Raw genomic sequence first — 18,835 nt, forward strand, 5'->3', positions numbered from 1 at the left:
AAAAACATGACCAACATGAAAATTTCTTGTCAGGTCAGACTTTATTGTCTTTGAATGTCAACTCACTGTTAAAAAATAATATACTTTCTTGCTATAGGTGATCTGAGTGATACTGGAATGTTACTTCAGTGGGAGTGTAGCTGAACAAGGGGAAATCCGACTGTTCAACACTAAAAGATATTAAAATGGACAGGATGGGTCTTAGAATAGCGAGTTTTGCTTGATTTCATTCTTTTTGCAACTGACATGTACAAACATCTTGTTATCCGAACTTTATTTTGACAACCAGACGCTTTTCTCCTAGACAAAAGGCTAAGGCCTACCAACTACTTTAAGCAATTAGATTATGAGCTAGAGATTTCTATCGCGTGCTGCGCCCTCGTCAACTATCACACATAGAAATCAAGAGCAAATAATCTAATTGTTTTAGTATAAATCTACTAGTCTAAGTTACCTTTATGTTTTATCTTGTCTATGCTTACCAAGAAAAATAACTCTCCATCCATTATTCACTTATCAATTTTTGTAAATACTTCTTTTCAGAATCTATGTTCTGTTTTGTCAACTAAGGGAGATAAGGATTTTTATAAGAATTATTTCAATCAACATTCATTGAATCAGACCTTACATTAAACTTTCAATGATAATCATACTTCTGCTGACTGTATTCAGTTTCTTTTCTGTGCCCTGCAAAATGTCATTAAGCAGGCAATATTTGGTGAATTTATATCAAAAGAGAACAGCAAAACAATTTTGGACAGCTCTGTCATTTGAAAGCAGAAAATCATACACCCATCCTACACGAGACTTTAACCTCCCTTACCATTTACATTAACAACTTTTCCCTCTTACACACTTAAGGACAAGTTAATATCTGGCATTATAATCCATCAGATATTTTAGCTAGCACGCAGTTGGTGTAAATGTGTCACGTGACTGATTATACACCGGATAAAACTGAGGTGATGTTCCCCAATTTTCAAAACTTAGCGTGTTGCGAAAAATATTCAATAGACAATAAACACAACAGCCTTCATTTGGCAGGAAAATATTCGCATCTATTTGTCCATGGACATCATCTGTTCCTCAAAGAGCACATTGGTCCTCTCAAAAACCTGTGTGCGCTCCTCAGAACAGATAATTTTCACGGAAAAATATCCTGGCATGTTTTCGTATGTAGTCTATATAAGCCACACATCAAAAGCTAGCTGCAAATTAAGCTGTAGTTTGGGCTACACCCTAACTATAGGAAGAGTATGATATTTTTCAATGTTTTTCCGTTTTTAATTTTGAATACTTTTCAATACAAACTGTGACCTTCACACTACACCAGAGAAATTTGAGATTGCTTGTGTTTGAGGTAAACTTGTGCAGAGAAATCACACGGTTTTTGTGATGTCATCATCTTCGAAAAGCTTCATTTTCAAACTTTTTCATCCATACTGGCATTTTCAAATTCCTCCAGTTTGTAGAGCAGAGCATTTTAGAAAAGTTCCATTTTCCTGACAGATTATATTGTGGACAGTAGGCCTAACTTAAAAATAAAGTTGCATGTGTTTTCAAATTTCTCTTGTGTAGTGTGGAAGAGACCATAAGGCTGCTAATCATACCTAAGGCTAAGGCAGTTAGTATATTTTGTGGAGTTAGACAAACAATACCAATTATATACTTATACTAAACAAATACAGACCCATTGTTATGGCAATGGTTTCCTGGTCCCCCCCCCCCCCCCCCCCTCATTTCTAAGAGGGTATTATCCTGCTTTCTTTGGTCAGATGTACATTGGAATTCTCTTAGTCTACCCAACTGTGTGTAGTATGACCAAATGTTTCACAATAGATACGGAGTAGCATTCCAAGTCTCAGGGGGTATCATCAAGTAACCATCTTGACTCATTGTTGCCAGGCATAAAAAGATTGTAAAAAGGTTAATAATGGGACATTTATGCCCTGGCGTGATTTACAGGTGTCAACTATGAGTAGATAGGTTAGTTTGTATAAAACAGAAATATGCTTCAAAACGTTGCTCATTGAAAGAATGCTGATTTAGACTTTCATTTAAAGTGCCACTAACCCCAAATTTTTTTTTTCCTTTAATAAAATCTACTAGTTTCCCTGATTAGTTCTGCGAAAATATTACCTCGATTGATAAAATCCCCGCGTTTCCACAGGCGTTTAAGGGCCCATTAACCGATCTTTTCGAGCCGTTGCTAGGGAAAATTTATTCTCATATAACCTCATTTCTAGTTACTTCAGAGTTATTTCATGTGTTTTAACTTTTTCATGATCAGCAACACTAGTGATGACATCATCAGGCCACGCCCATGGTCATGTGACTAATACTGAAAAAACGCAAAGGCTCCTAGGCAAAATACTTTATCGGAATTTTTTTCATTGATTTAATATTTTAATTTCAATCCTCATTACGCTATGCATAGATTTTGTTTCATTTCTAAAAGGTCAGATTTTGAGAGAATTTCAAAATATTAAAAAGTTCGTAATTTTCTGAAAAAAGCATGATTTTGAAAAAGGAATGTATAGCTATGTTTCCAACGTTGGCTTTAATCGAAATCCGTCAAAAAAGGCTGGATTTAAGGAAAAAGCGCGTTTCCTTTAGCATTCAAAGAAACAAGAAGTGCGCCCGATATATATGGGAAGTTACCCTATCAGCGCGTGCGCAATTTACACTACCAGCACACTTCGGTAAGATCGAACAAAGCCACACGGAGTTGGTTTTTCTCTTTCTATTGCTCTTGTTTTTCTGTCTTTCTCTTATTTTTTCTTGCTTGTACTTTTTTTAATTTGCATTTTGTGAAACACAAAGAAAAACATCTAAAATGTGAGCAAATTTGGAAGTTCTTGAGTTATTTTTATTTTCTGCGCTCAGGCTGACGTAAGTGACCGGAAGTGAAATTTCACCTCCTTAGCAACGCGCGCGAGCGCACGCATAAATCGGTCAATGGGCCCTAAAACACGAAATTTCTATGTCCACGACCGCGCAAAGTGGGATCTGGGTCGGCTACTAGTGACGTCACTTCGGGAACCGGGCTAAAACACTCAAGAGACGTTTGACTGAGCTTTTAGGGCAATCAAAACATTTTCGGGTTATTTGTGATTCATATTTTATCAAGACTGGACAAGAACTTTAAGAGAAAGAACTGAATCATCTAGCATTACAATTCGGAGTCTAGCAACGATTCGGACGGCTGCGAAGTACATATTTTTTTCCATTTCGAAGTGCGTGTCGCCAGTCGAGATCGCCGCGTTGTATAATTATATTTAGGCCGCGATCGACAATTTGCCGGTCCATTTGGGTTATAAAGGTACAAACAATGACTGAAGAGTTAGCTTACAACTCTTAAAGAGTTATAAAGATGTCAATGAACACGAAGAGTTAGTAATTTGACTTTACGGAACGTGCAAATTTCGGAGTGTCAAAACACTTTTACATTCAAATATTAATTTCCTCCGAAATGCAAGTTAAAATGCGATGCAGTCGTACTCCACTCTTGCCTACTTCTCCAGATCAATGATTGAAAATAGTTTTAACATAAGAGATAAGCAGAGATGTCGGCAAACAATATTCGAAGGTGAGGTGACTTTTCTCTTCGTTATTGTCGACCGACCGTAGTATATGCATATTCAATTACTGTGTCGAACACAAGCTACGCAAATTTGCATATTCCGCACTAGTGAAATCATGGAAAATCCTTCGACAAGATCTTGAAAAGAAGTTCAGTATACTTTCAGTTGAATGAATACATTTCTACTTCACATTTAGTTTGAATGAAATGTCCATTTTACGCACGCTAATAACCTGGGAGTCCTCGACTTGTTAGTTTGCGTTTCGGTTGACTGACAAGCGCATTCTTCTCTCAGCACAACAAACTCCGTCGGTAGCTATAGAGTCGAATCTTAATCGTTTGTTTCGCTTTCCTCATATATTTATAAATGCCTGGTCCATTCTAAGTTTGTAATTTAGATGTATTTCGTTCCTCAAAGACGAAGCTCAAAGAGCAAAACAATTCTGTATTCGGAATGGCCATTGAGAAACACGGCCAGATTACAGGCGACCTCCGGCGTGCGTGTGTTTTTATTAAAATCCACAAATACATAGCTAGTTCACCAGTTCGAAGCCTGAACAATCTTCTTCACGTCGTTGTAGAACGTAGGTTTCGTTTATTATTCGTTTAGAAAGTCTCTATTTCAAAACGCAATGCGTTTAATTTACCGTGTAATTTCGTCACCTACAGTTTCGTCTGGAACTCGGAGGATCGTTTGCGCTCGAAATAGTCAGATGGCTTCCAGCTTATCCCAAATTCCTGTCTTATGCGGTACCTTGACAATTTCAAGCTTTCCACTAGAGATAGAGAACAATATACAGGCCATGAAAATCTCAAGGTTTTTACAGTAGCGGCGAACCCGAGATCGAAGAAATCCTCAATGGCTCCCCGGCTTAAGCTTCGCACAGATCAGCCCACTTCTTTGGTCTTTTTCTCGTTTCTGGTAGAGTTTCATCGAGATAGAGGTATTGAATGAAGAGGAATGCTCTATTCTACGCGTCCTGTATTGCTACAGCCTCTAAGAACACATCTTCCTTGCATTCTGCAACGATTTTGACACACACTATCGCATGTTCGCATACATTCTTCTCAGAAAGAAATTTTGTTATTCCCGAAGTGATGTCAAAAGCAAACTCGTCCCATTCTCCGCTGTTCCTCGGTCGTGAACATGGGAAAGGGCAAATTTACAAACTTTAAAAATTCATAGAAAATTAACGAAAATAGCTACAACGATAATTTTTTCGCAGTGGTGATCAGGAGAAAAAGGAAATTTATATTAGCGAAAAAAAATTTTTGGGCTTAGTGGCACTTTAAGTAGAAATATAAACGCATGAAATCAAACACTCAGTTGTACCAATCTCTTAAAACGTAAGTGAATAAATTTTCCATTTGCTTGGTACAGAAAAGTTTAAAAAGTCTGTTGAGTTCCCCTGGTTGATCAATCACGCCAAAGCATGTTTTAAAAATGCTAAAATCAATGAAAAACCGTTTTAATTTCAATGAATGCTGCAGTTCTCAACTGATTCAGGAGTCAGCGTTTTAAATTGGCTAAAGATAGTGTGTGCTGCAAGTCTCAACTGGAAACACTCACAAGTGAATTTCAGGAGTCAGCATTTCCCACATATCCATTCTCTGAAGAAACAAGTCATTGAGCTGGGTTCTTGACTCAAATGAAAATAGTCATTTCAGGGATCAGTTTCACTCAAGTCTTCCCTATAACTGGACCTCAGGACACAATTTGGCTCAATTTGAAACTGTGCCACAGATATGGTTTCATGGTCATGCAGGAACTAGTCTCCAGATGTTTCCGTGAACTTGATAGGTTAGGGAGATGGTTGTCGAGCCTTCAGGTAGCAAATTTCTGACTCGTTGGTACAACTCCTGTGTTTAATTTAAAATGCAAGCAGATGATATAAGAGGCCCTTAGAAGTAGTATCACCAAATTGCTTTAGATAACAACAAATATATTATTTTAGTAGACAATGGATTTTGCCCACCCAATCACACCAATAATATTCTTTGATTTCCCCAGAAGAGGTTATGCACAGCTTAAATTTCAGCCATCTCCTGGAGTTGCAAACACCTGAGAGAGACATCTGCGGTACATTGACGTCAAGTTGATATTTCCTGATTACTTCTTTTATAACGGAAATTCTAAAAAGTTCAGTTGTGGTCATTAATTTTATGATGGGAATAATCATGGCATCTGACAGACGAGAATTTTGAAAAAAAAAAAATTTCTCCAATCAGCCCAGGTCTTGGATTTTAAATGAGGATCTGGGCAAGTCTCTGATTTTACCACTCTATACCCTTAACTTTATAGTTAATCCCTAATCACTGCTTAGTTTTCCGATAGTGACTTCAATGTAGTGCATTATAGTGGTTCATTGTTTCAGTTGTCTCTCTTGGAAGTGTGTGATTCAAGATTAGGCTGAATTGAATAACAAGAAACATGGGCCTGAGATTTACAAAATCGGGGCCGTTTACATTTCGATGGCTCATGACACAGTTTTATTCAAGTAGAAAAGCCTATTTTTGGGGAAACATTGCTTACATGCACCTTAACTGCTGATAGCATCATAAATTGAGCCCCTCAGGATGATATTTTTCAATAGCATATCCATGACTCCATGGTGACATATAATAAAAAGGGGAGCCTTGAGACAAGGCCAAATTGAATTTCAGCATCAAAACATTCCAATATTGAAGGGGCAACAACAAACCAAGTGATGCAGGGTTCATTAGAAATGACAAATTATGTGGTCTTGTGCATATCTGGGTTATAATATTATTAGTTGGTCTTGTGCATACATCTGGGTTATAATATTACCGGTAAATGAAATTAAGGCATCGAAATCTGCATTTCTTCAGAGCATTCACATTACCCACCTTCAATGGACTTTCCCGTGAAATATCCAACTGGTGCCTTTCTCCATCTGGCAAAATAATGATGACACAAGTCAATTCATCCGATCTCAGCCCCTTTGTTGGTGGTGGATTTGTGGCCTCATCTGGTTCTGGTTGTGGCTGTAATAAAAATTCGCAGATTATAAATGTATTACCCATTATTCATTATTAGATCTAAATTTGTCTTGTATGACTTGTTAATCAATAACTTATTTAGGCTTGAGAAACGCCTTGACAGATGGTGTATATATATGCTGGACATCCATGCTTCCAAAATAATGCCTTCAAAGTATTTCTCATGCTACAAAATAAGCCAACAAGCCTTTTTCTACAGGTGTAAGACTATGATAGAAGTACATGCATTACAGCCATTAACCTTGGCAATGGCTTGAAGCAACAAGCAACAAGAGAATAGTTTATCTGTTTCATTACGAATATCAAATGTGATACCTCAGGGGCTGGTTCATCATCTGTTTGACAGGCTTTTGTATTCCTCTGCCTTTTTGCCTGAAGCGAATAAGAAACTAATCAGATGTGCTAGAACATCACTTGATATAATTAGCTAGTATATAAAAATTATTGTACAGTTCTTTTCATATCATGGAGTGCCAAAATGCTGCTAGTTTTTCACACCTTCTCTCTGTTTTTCTGGAGTGACTCTTCATAGTCCAGATCCTGCTGCCTCTTCAGTTCCCTTTCCTCCTGTAGTCTGAGCCTATGAATTAATATTGCACAAAAAAGTGATGGATTGATAGATAGATTGATTGTTTGATTGATTGAGGGATTCATTGATTCATTGATTGATTGATTGATTGATTGATTGATTGATTGATTGAATGTAATCGCATAGCTTGACAAAATAGCTGGTAACATGCACTTATATTTAAAACATGAATTATTTCATTAGCAGAGTAAAATATAAAATCAACCGTGTTTAATGTTTCACATTGTAATTTAACATATAATTTTAATTTTGAAGTCACACACTTCCAGCACATCTCACAATCATTATCATAGTGTAACAATAACATGATAAAAGTTGAATAAAGTTGTATACCAGTTTCTCTTGTGTTCTTGAAATGCTGTTAGTTTCTCCTCCAGAGCTCTCTTCAGTTCAGCTACAGTGGGTGGGCCTATGAATGAAACATCATGCGCTCATGAGGCATACATGTGTGACTGAGTAACAAAGGCAAAACAGTTTCAATAATTATTACAAAATAAAAGTAATGTTTGATTTGAGATAGAGTAATCTAGAACATAATGCAACGGCGATTGTGTAAATTAATTAATTACCTGACATCTTGAGCAAAACTCTCTCTTTGCCACCAACACTGCAAACTATAGCCGTCACACCTGTATTACTTTCATCTTTTAAAGCTGCCAAGGCTGAAACCAAGCAACCATGATGAACTCAAATTGATTTTTTATTTCCCATTTTTTGATACAGCAAAAGAAGTACTTAATTATAATTAATTATAGTCCAAAAAAGACAATATTAAATATTAATTTAACACAAAGATAGAATTTCAAAAAAAAAAAAAAAAGTAAATAAAACCCTTTCACTCGAAAGATCTCTGTCACAGTAAATCTCCTTACTGCATGTCAAATATTTCTCTTAATGTTAGTGCTGAGAATTTGGTTTGATCACCTAAGAATTTGATGATTTTACATGACAGACTTCTAGAACCTTTCTGGGCTGGCCCAATCCAGTCGTTTTTTAACAGTCAGGACTTTCCAGTTTGGGAAAGTACCTCACGAACATGCTAGGACTTTGCAGGACCTGTACTTATGCTAATGTTAATCGTAACATATACTACCTTGCTTCCCAGCAGTTCCACCAGATGATTGCACCCAAAACAGGAAATGTTCATTCACTAACTCAATAATTTCTCTGTTTTCAATAATCTTCCTGAAAAAAAAAATTATCATTAATATTAGATTACTTAACATTTATCAAATGTCATTTGGCACCAGGTTAAGGTAACCCATTCTTGTCACACATGTTATTTGCAACCATTTTTGCAACCACTGCCTCTCGCTACAGACACACATTAGTGCAGGTCAACAGTGTTCTCTCTCCACTCTAGCCATTTGCATGAGCTAAAATAGTAAGTCAAGAAGAAATTTTTATGACAGTTATTAATTTATTAATAATGCTAAAGAAGGATGATATACCAGTTGCTAATGCAAATGATTTGTCAGATATGTAATACCGCTAAATATCCACTTTAAAAAGCCTGTCAGCTTGCATTGTTTCACTCACCACATGGAAGTTGCATGGATAACTAAATGGCAGGCTTGCAGATTGTGTCATTGCAATGGATGTCTGCAATGCACTTGCTGGCTGGCCTGCAAAACAAGAAACACCCTTTTTTTGTACTACATGGTATTGAATATTAATATTAATTAATACAAACCATACTGGGCTAATTGCACTTGGATCCTTCAATGGGAAAACTGATAAGACTAGTTTTGTTGTGCAGTTTGTATCTGATACAATATGTTAACTCTCACCAGGAGTATGAGGTAATAAATCAAGCAACACACTTGCATCTGGTAATTAATTCAACGTTTCCTGAAAAGAATTTTGGAACACAAGACATGTCAAGTAAAAATGCTGCATAAAAGACATCGTGTTCATTTCTAATATGCAATCATTGAAACTTCAACGTAGCTTTAAATTCTTATGTTAAATTTTATGTACTTTGAGAGAAAAACCTCTCAAGGTTACCAGTTTGCCAGCGCTTCAGGTGATAACTGACAAAGCAATATGTTAACCTTGTGGGTCCTGAATCTGTGACTTAGTCAAGGAAAAAGCAATATTAAAAAAAGAGCACTCACCTGTAACTGTTGTAGTTGGATTCTCAGCAGATGGCCTGGCAACCCCGGCTGTGATTACAGAGGCAGTTAAACCTGAAACATGTGACAGTAAATAAATGTACTTGTATTAGTTTTCAGTTCCCTTTCAGTGCCACATATGTTATTAATAATAAAAATACTTGGCAAACCGTGTAGTGAAGCAGTATCATGGTGCAGAGTGCAAGCACAGCTCTGACACATAGTAGTCACAGGAGTGTAGCTCTACACTGTTGTACACTCCCTGTCTGTCTGTGCTATTAATTCAAGTGGAATTTATTTTCCAGTTACTTTACAAGTAAATGCCATAAACTGATCAAATCATATCATATGTCTAGCCTGTCCTACAAAAGCGTAGCGTAATGATAACATTAACTCCAAATCAAATGTGATCAAATATACATTATACAAATGCTCCTTCAAGAATTGATAAGTACAGATACATACACAGAAAGAGAAGGCTACTAATTTAAACTTTGATCTTTTACTGCAACCTTTGTTAATCTAAAGTTATGAATGCTTAATTGTTGTTGGGTTGTTAAGATAAGTGCAGCTTTTACTCTATAAATCTTTAAAATGACTTTAACCAATGCATTTTGACATAAAACATGCCATACAGTACCTGGTGGCCTTGGGATGGTGTGGTTTGAGGTCACAGGGTTTGGTTTCTTGGTAGTGTTGCACGCCATCTATGACCCCGTTCTTCCATTTCAACATCATCTAATCTAAAGATACTCGGAGGATTATTGTCACTGTCTTGCATAACCTCATCAGTACCACTTGTGGTGTTTGGCAGTCCCAAGACAGTGGTAGTGGTTGTTGTTATTGTTGTCACTGTAGTAGTGGTGGGGACAGTGTTGTTACCAGTTGTGACAGTACTTCCTGGTTGATGACTTAGCCCAAGAGATACTTCAGATTGCCTACCAGAACCTATGCCATTACTGGCACTAAGTGGTAGAAGCCCTCCTCTGACAGATGCGTCAGCACTTCTCCCAGCTCCAGCACCAGTCACAATGCCAATTGTTGAGGGACGTGTAAAAGTTGTCGTGGTTGGAATGGCCCCTACACCGATATGCCTATCCAGCCCGCTCCCTGACCCCGTTGTAAAAGTAACAATGTTAGTTGCTACTGTGTGTGTCGAAGGGGTAGTACTGCGTGGATTTCCCAAGCTGGCATTTCCAGTCAACCCATTCTCTGACCCCCTGGTAACAGTGTCAGCATTGGTTGTGGCAGTATGTGTCGATGTAGTACGGGATGGAGTGTGCACTCTATTATGCCTACCCAACACAGTCCCTGCCCCCGAAGTAACAGTATCAGCATTGGTTGTAGCAACATCAGCTGATGTACATGTAGGAATACCGGGAGGAGATCCTACATGTGCTCTGTTATGCCCACCTGACACAATCCCTGCCTGCGTGGTAACAGTACCACTGTTGGTTGTGACAGTGCGTGTCGATGTAGTACTGGGAGAAGATCTTACTCTGTTACGCCTACCTGACATAATCCCTGCCCCCGACTGAACAGTATCACCATTGGTTGTCACAGTGCGTGTCGATGTAGTACAGGGTGGAGATGCTAATCTGTTATGCCTACTTGGCACAATCCCTGCCCCCGACTGAACAGTATCAGTATTGGTTGTAACAGTGTGTGTCGATGTAGTACGGGGTGGAGATCCTAATCTGTTACGCCTACCTGACACAATCCCTGCCCCCCACTGAGCAGTATCAGCATTGGTTGTCACAGTGCGTGTCGATGTGGTACAGGGTAGAGATCCTAATCTGTTATGCCTACCTGACATAATCCCTGCCCCTGACTGAGCAGTATCACCACTGGTTGTCACAGTGCGTGTTGATGTAGTACGGGGGGGAGAGCCTAATCTGTTATGCCTACCTGACACAATCCCTGCCCCTGACTGAGCAGTATTACCATTGGTTGTCACTGGGAGTGTCAATGTAGTATGGGGTGGAGATCCTGATCTGTTACGCCTACCCAACACAATCCCCGCCCCTGATTGAACAGTATCAGCATTGGTTGTAACAGAGCGTGTCGACGTGGTACGGGGTGGAGATCCTAATCTGTTATGTCTACCTGACACAATCCCTACCCCCGACTGAACAGTATCAGCATTGGTTGTCACAGTGTGAGTTGATGTGGTACGGGGTGTAGATCCTAATCTGTTACGCCTACCTGACACAATCCCTGTCCCTGATTGAACAGTGTCAGCATTGGATATTACAGTTCGTGTCAATGTAGTGCGGGTTGTAGATCCCACTCTGGTATGCCTCCCTGACACAACCCCTGACCTACCTGTACCTGTGTCATTAGTGTTTGTCACAGTTGGACTGGTTGGTGGATGCGCCCTTATGCTGGTAGAGCTGTTATGATAACTGTTTATTCCATCTACACTGCTAACATGGGTTGTGGAAGTACGAGTGGAGGTGGATCTATTGCTTACACCCCTTACCCTGGAATCTGCCTGCTGTCTTCCCCCAGATCCAGAGGCTGTACCTTGGGCTGTGGCCACTATTTACCAACCAGAAAAGAAAAGAGAATTGACACTAATATTGAACCTTTCAAAGTGCTGTCGCAATGTGAGAGAAGATTACTAGTCAAGAAGCCATTCATTCAGAGAGAAATTAATTCACACCATTGATTCTTAACTTAGCAAGTTGGAGATTGACTACAAAATCTAGATACCTGGATCCTGTACAATCAATCAACAGCATGCTGGTTAAATTCGCTGGGTTTTCTTGAAGAAACGCCCTCATTGGCAGCAGTAAAGTTTCTTGATAACATTTAATAATTAGGGGCCCCTGTGAGCAAGTACTCTCTCGTACCTAGCTTGGTCATTCTGACCACCAAGATATTGATCATTAGGCCCCTGCAGGTGCTCCCCTAACTTGAGTGCCAATAAAGAAAATCTCATGGGTCAACCTTCAGAGAATTTTCAACTAAGCTTCCAGAAAAGTATGGGTGTAATATTTAATATTGCATTGGTTTAAATGTTGGCTTGAATGCAATGGAAAATTCAATTACCTTGAGGAAGATAGCCTTGCCTAAACGATAAGCCTTGGCTCGATTTCCGTCCTTAAAAAAGAAGATGTCATAAATTTAATACAAAACGCTTTGTGAATTAAGCGCAATTGACATTGACATTGACATTGCAGCATCAGAATTTCAATAATGATTTGCATACATTATTCAATTGACATAGCAAATTCATGTCCACCTCCTCGTGATGCCGATGGTCTAGGTGGCTGATCCTGTAGAGAAAATACAAAATTTTGTTATCTAAAAAATTAATTGTATGTAAAAAAAAAAATCAGAGGAATAAGAGCAGTAAGGGAACTAGTTTATTTGTTCAAGTTTACTGTCAACAGTTTAGGTTAATTCCACACAAGGGTGTCATGATTACCTGTGCAGGTCTGTAATTTTTTTTTTTTTTTTTGTAGAAACATTTCTTCATTTGCATTTATTTGTTTCTTAAACATTCAAGCATTCAAGCATTCAAGCAAAATGTACTAGGTCTGTGTTGAACACTACGTAAGGACATTTTTCGGCAAGACACCAGTGAGGTTATTTTGTAAAGTTATAAAAATTATATTTAAATGTGAATATGAAAGAGTACCTCATGATCACTAGGGCTGCTCTCTATTAAGCGCAGGTACAGTGCACCCTGGCCACACACTTTCTTCAATTCCCTAGCAGAAAACCCTGAAGATGGCCAGACAGCAGGGACCAACACGTTTCTCAAGCTTTTATCAGTTACAAGAATTTCAAAGCAGTACTCTCCATCACTAAAAAGCAGAGTGATATTACCCATGATTAAAAGCATTTCAATTTATTTCGTACTGTAGACCAATACTACAGAGCTGAAAAAAATAGCTGAAAACAAGGTGATTGTTTTAAATAGAGTTTCCAAAGAATTTGTCCATCGGAGCCTGCCTTTAATTGGATTCTGATCTTCTTGTCTTGGCTGGACTAATCTTATTATTAAAACCAATATACATACTGCCGGGTTACCACAGTTATCATCAAATGTTATCAATGTGGCCAATGCATTTTTCTGTTATATGAAACTGCTGTTAGAAAACATTGATAGGTTCAGAATTAATGAAACCTGTTTTGTACAGTGTAGGATAGGAGTATGATTTTCTGCTTTCAAAAGTCATTTTGAAAGCAATTTGCATTGATATATATATGTATATGTATCTGGTTTGAAAATTGGATGTCAATTTGACTTAAGTTTGAGCAAAATTAAACGGTGAAATGAAGACACCTTGCCGGTAATGTTTAAAATTTAAGAAACTGCTTTGGATTTTAGACTTACTTTGTGGTTGCTCCTCTGAGGAAAGGGAAGGCACCATTCAGGGCTCTCAGTGCTCCTACTTCTTGTGTTCCCCTACCCAAAGATATCTGGACAATCCTGCCAGTGTTAAGAAGATCTTGCCTGAAAGTACCCCTGGGAATTGAATCATCACTGGGATCCAATAACACCACATTGAAATTGTAAACCTGCCCCTTTGGGTTGCTCCCAGCGCTTAAAGCTGGGACAGCTGATTCATTTGATTGTCCCTGAGCTGAAATTGGAATACCCTGAAAATTTTGCCTTACCAAACCAGCAAAGTTTCTGGTAAAGGAAAGAACCTGTCCAAAACAAAATCAATTCATGACAAGAAATCTCTATAAAACCACATTAAGTATTAGCTTTGTTCTTAAAATGAATAAATGAAATTAACAAAGAAATGATAATTAACTAAACAATGACTCAATTTAAAACATTAAAATTGCTAAGTCATACACTCTATTTTATCACCACTATACAATTAAGCAATACAAATTGAGTACATACAATTTTTCTATCAAGTTATGGAAGCATGAGTGAACATTTGGGAGAACTAGAAATGCTGTTGGAACAGGAGCCATTAGCCAAGTGTTTCTAACGTTTTTCAAGTTCTTCAAAATTTCATGAGTGGTTCTATAAATCAATGGAATCACAGAGAACATGTTGTTTTCTATTTCATTTAGAAAGTACCAAGACTTAAAAAAAGAAAACAACTTGCTCAGGGCTGTCATTAAGTTTTCATTCAACTGTAGCCTTGATCTCCACACCCGTCACAAATTTGTTACTTTATGGATGAATTGAACCTACATACAACAGCAAAGTTCAACTGTAACATCAAGGACCCATCCAACACATTCAGCCGTAACCGGTGCTACGGGGTTATACAACCCTTATTGATAGCTCTGTTGCTTACTTCAATGTTCAAAATGAAAATTCTCCTTGCTTGCGCCATCATTAGTTCAACACCTCATGCTAATATTTATTTCTATTAAACAATTAGATAATGAGCTCAAGATTTCTATCAAGAAAGCGAGTATGAATAATATAATTTTTGGTAGTATAAATCTACTAAGGTTGGAAATGATTTTTGAGACAGTGGATGGTACAATTAACTAAAATACCTGAGTTGCCAAAACATCCGCTTTGCAAACTGGCACAACAAATTATCATGTGATCAATTTCAAGAGTTAATTGTACATGCAAAAGAGCACCTTGTGGAGTTAGGGTTAGGATTAGACAACCCAACAGTATGGGTTGGGATGGATGGATAACTAGAATTCAGGTGTGGACAAGTACAGTTGGAACTTCACTTGTCCAGGAAGCAAAGTTTGAATTTCCAGGAGGGTCTGCAGGGAGCTGGGTGGTTTACACACAAACAAAAACAAAACAAATGCAATCAAAACTATGCAAAGGGTTGGGTACTTCCCCCATTAAAGATCTTCAACCAATTCCACAAATCAGCAATAGTATGATTTAACATGTTCAATTATATATCTCACTCAAAATGTTTGTTCAGACATGCCTTTTAAAAAAATCTAAGTGATGCATGCTTACTATGATAAATATTGTTATGAGTGCGACAAATTTATTGGCAATAATTTAATGGTATATATGTGTAAGTTTCATCTGAACATTAATGGCAAAACCACGATCAAAGTGGCAAAGTTCACAGTGTCTATTTTATGCACTGAAAAATCAGTCGAAGACTTGTTTCATTTGACTTTACCAACAAACATTTTAAATACAAAATAGCATCTAAGGGACCCCTACTTTGCCACCCTGATTGTGTTTTAGCCATAAACAAGCGCATTGCAGTTGCAAATTACATTTAGGAGACAGTCATTGACACCACTTCACTTTAAATTAAATGCTTATTGACAATTAATTAAATTACATGTCAACAACCTGGTCACTTTCCTCCTCTTCCTGTCTCTCTTCATCATCATCAGAATCTTCCCGTGAATCAAACAATAATTGGCTGAACTTCATTTAATGGAACTACTACTAAATGAACTACATTTGACTTCATATCAATTGTTTTATTGTCTTGTGAAGAAGTTCACTGTTTGTTCCCTGTAAACTGACTGCAATTTATTTTGTCAAATCATGCAGTATCATTGTGGATGGTTCTTCTAATTAGGCAATCATGGTTGGTAAGACAAACGTTGTTGAATTACATTGTACACTTTATATCCATGCTGATGGAATTCAAGATCTGACTCAATTGAGTCGTGAACCTTTCCAATAAACCTGCACATCCATGACAGTCAATACCTGATTGAACAGAGAGCAATAAAACTTTATATTCCAAAATGTTTGTAACAAGTATATTACACTTTGATTTAACAACAACATAGTTCTGAATGCTGCCACTGAAATAAAAATAGACATTGTTTGACCAAACAAATCCCTTTCCCATGCATATGTAAAATTAGCTCAATGATCAACATATTTTTGTATACTTACGGGGATTCCTGGACTGGGTGTTTTGGTAAGGTAGCCGCATAGGCTCTCAAAGACTTCCTCAAACTCCCCATTGTCGGATCCCTACATGGCAAGAAATTATTTTTCACACAATTTAAGACTAACAGGTATGCATGCACCACATATATATTGTCAGCTCTTAAAAGCAAATATATGCACATTGACTGAGACTATTTCAATTTTATATAAAAACCATAAAACATTTTGAAGCATGCAAACATGGCTTGACGATATTGTGAACCCTCTAGCAATTAGCAATATGTATTAAATTGGGTTTAAATAGATAAGCTTAAATTTTAAATAAATAACTCAAAATTTAAGGTCGCTTGGAACCTTATGTACAAAATTTTTTTCAAACTTTGCCAAAAGTTGCATCATTAATAATTTAATTTAATTTAACTTAACTTCTTAAAATTTAATAATAGAAAACAAAAACATTCACCATGACGTTTTTGAATTATAAGCCCCTAAAGCTGTAGTTAGTGGCGTTTTTAGCAGGTCATACTATTACTATGGTAACCTGTTGTGTCACGAAAATGATAACAATGTGTTCACCAATGATCATGCATTTTTTTTTTGATAACATGATTGTAGCTTCAAGTGATAAAGAGTAGTTGTAAATGACCCATCGCAATCTAAGTGCTAGAAACTGTTTTGAGCCACCTTAAGCGATGCAAATAAAACTGATTACAATTCCGATCATACGAAATTATATCCAAAATTATGTGCAAGGTTAGTTAGGGAAAAAAAAGTGCTATTATTTTTGCTAAACGGTTCGGTCGAGTTAAGCGTTCTTATCTGACTAGACTATAGCTCAGCTAACAAAATATGGGGTTCAAGATTGGGTAGTAGTTGGACCAAACAAGAGCGTCTTTAGTCCGCTGACCGATAGAAGAGAAGTTAATCAATCGATACCAACCTCACTGAGTGATGGGGGAATCAATTCCTCCTGATGGCCATCCTGATCACTGAACTCTTCCCAGCTGTAGACGGAGTCCCTGTCATCGTGATCTCTCGCCTGCAAAGAGTTTGCTTCAATTAATCACTAGCACTTTGAACTTCCGATCGGGAGCGATAAAGCGACAGGCGACTTTATTTTGCAATGCGAAGAATGTAGGTTTAAAAATTGTATAAGAATTAAACGTATTTGGTCGGCGCAGCTAAACTTCGCGACAATGATACGCGAATGGAAGGTCAAATGCACGAAAACGCGCGGAAGTTCAGATCAATCAGGAATTCTCGTTAGCTTCGATTTCGATAGCACGAGCTGACACGAAGTCAAATCAACAACCATTACTTTAGTCTCAAAACAATCTTTTAGCTTGGAGAGGCTAGTGTCACCAGCCAAACCCAATTTCTGCATAATCTTACAAAAGGATCCCCTTGCATCAAACATTCTTGTCAATCCGACGTTTTGCCCTTTTAGTCAATAGAAGCTTGGACACCGAATTAGAAATAGAAACTCGCGACTCCAGTATGATGGTGCGTTAAACTGTGAAATGAGTTCGTGATTGCTGAATCACGTCTTGAAATTATGACTGATATAAAAGGCACACAGACAGCAAAAGAATGCCTTTGTCATTAACAATTATTTACCAGCCGGCCAGACAAGTGTGCAAAAGTTGCTAGTGCGATAACGCAGCGCTCAGGAAAGGGAAATTTCAGACATACCTCTGCATCGCTGATGCTAAGTTGTGGACTTGCTGGCAAACTCATTTCTAATTAGCTTTTGGGCAAACTAACGAGTAGCGTGAAAAAGCGTTTTCTTTTAGTGCTCCTAAGTGGTCCTCGATGTATCGGCAAAGCGATGCTGAAGTGTAAATTGCCTCGTGGCACACGCACACGTTTGTAACTGCGATGCCTGTCATTCCAAATCAGCTGTCAAGATCCAGGGCCTGGGGAATATCAGCAAAACAAATATGATCTGGCGGAAATAGAAAAGATCTTTTGGACCTCTCCGATTCGTCAATCAATTACGGGTGTCCGCCCACACCAGTTGACAGTTTTAACAGAGTGTTGCTTGTTTCATGGCTACAAAGAGCTTTGTAAATTTGTTGGTCTCTTTTTACGGGATCCCCCATCTTGTTGTAGGCTCGATTTCGTTACAGCTACAGGCGATGTTAAGGGTGGGTATTTTAAGTCAGTGGAATGCTCTGAAAACATGCAAATAACAAACGTACATCGCCAAACCAAAAAGGAACATTAGAGTGTCAATTCCCACGGAGCCAATCACGCACCTTGAAAGGAAAGTTGAAATGACGTGGACATGTGCCTTCACTTAGTCGTTTACAAGAAACTGAGCAAGGTAAGATAAAAGTAAATTGCTAAACGTTATCTGTCTGTATCATTAATTTAGTGAAAATTTTGATTTTTTGAGTTAAGACGCCTAGACGTTTTAAGGAACTGTAGGTGGCAAGAACTGATATCGGTATAACCGACAAAAACATTTATGCTGATGGGAAAACAGTGCGCAGTTACGAATCCAAAGCGCTTATTTAAAACTTCGCTAGAGCCTTCAGAGTTTTCAGGACGTAACATGTCGATTATTTCGATAGTCGATAAAAATCGATCATTGTCGATCGTTGTTGATACTAATTAATCGACAAATATCGGAAATCGATAAAAGTCGATCACACAATTTATTGTGATTATCGACTTTGTTCGATTATGATTGATTTTGA

General features: G+C 37.9%; 1 protein-coding gene across 3 annotated transcripts; it reads right to left on the bottom strand.

Moving 5' to 3' along the window:
- Positions 1-22: 22 nt before the first annotated feature.
- LOC110047772 (uncharacterized) lies at positions 23-17,134 on the bottom strand. 3 transcript variants are annotated; one of them, XM_089291898.1, is made up of 11 exons: positions 17,074-17,134; positions 15,576-16,217; positions 13,656-13,972; positions 12,954-13,122; positions 12,555-12,588; positions 12,362-12,412; positions 9,948-11,848; positions 9,311-9,382; positions 8,984-9,044; positions 8,733-8,818; positions 8,480-8,569 (listed from the first exon to the last, which is right to left on the bottom strand). In XM_089291898.1, exons 2-7 carry the CDS (start codon positions 15,657-15,659, stop codon positions 9,978-9,980), a joined length of 2,526 nt encoding a protein of 841 aa, XP_089148024.1. In that variant the 5' UTR covers positions 15,660-16,217; positions 17,074-17,134; the 3' UTR covers positions 8,480-8,569; positions 8,733-8,818; positions 8,984-9,044; positions 9,311-9,382; positions 9,948-9,977. The 3 variants fall into 3 exon arrangements, with proteins under 3 accessions (XP_089148025.1, XP_089148026.1, XP_089148024.1); XM_089291899.1 differs by lacking the exons at positions 8,480-8,569; positions 9,948-11,848; positions 12,362-12,412; ... (3 more) ...; positions 15,576-16,217; positions 17,074-17,134 and adding exons at positions 23-5,443; positions 6,452-6,589; positions 6,920-6,976; ... (2 more) ...; positions 7,763-7,855; positions 8,287-8,378; XM_089291900.1 differs by lacking the exons at positions 8,480-8,569; positions 9,948-11,848; positions 12,362-12,412; ... (3 more) ...; positions 15,576-16,217; positions 17,074-17,134 and adding exons at positions 5,582-5,716; positions 6,452-6,589; positions 6,920-6,976; ... (2 more) ...; positions 7,763-7,855; positions 8,287-8,378.
- Positions 17,135-18,835: the final 1,701 nt, after the last annotated feature.

Source organism: Orbicella faveolata, unplaced genomic scaffold, assembly GCF_042242905.1.
Source record: "Orbicella faveolata isolate gen_17 unplaced genomic scaffold, um_ofav_v1 contig_24, whole genome shotgun sequence".
Taxonomy (NCBI): Eukaryota; Metazoa; Cnidaria; class Anthozoa; order Scleractinia; family Merulinidae; genus Orbicella; species Orbicella faveolata.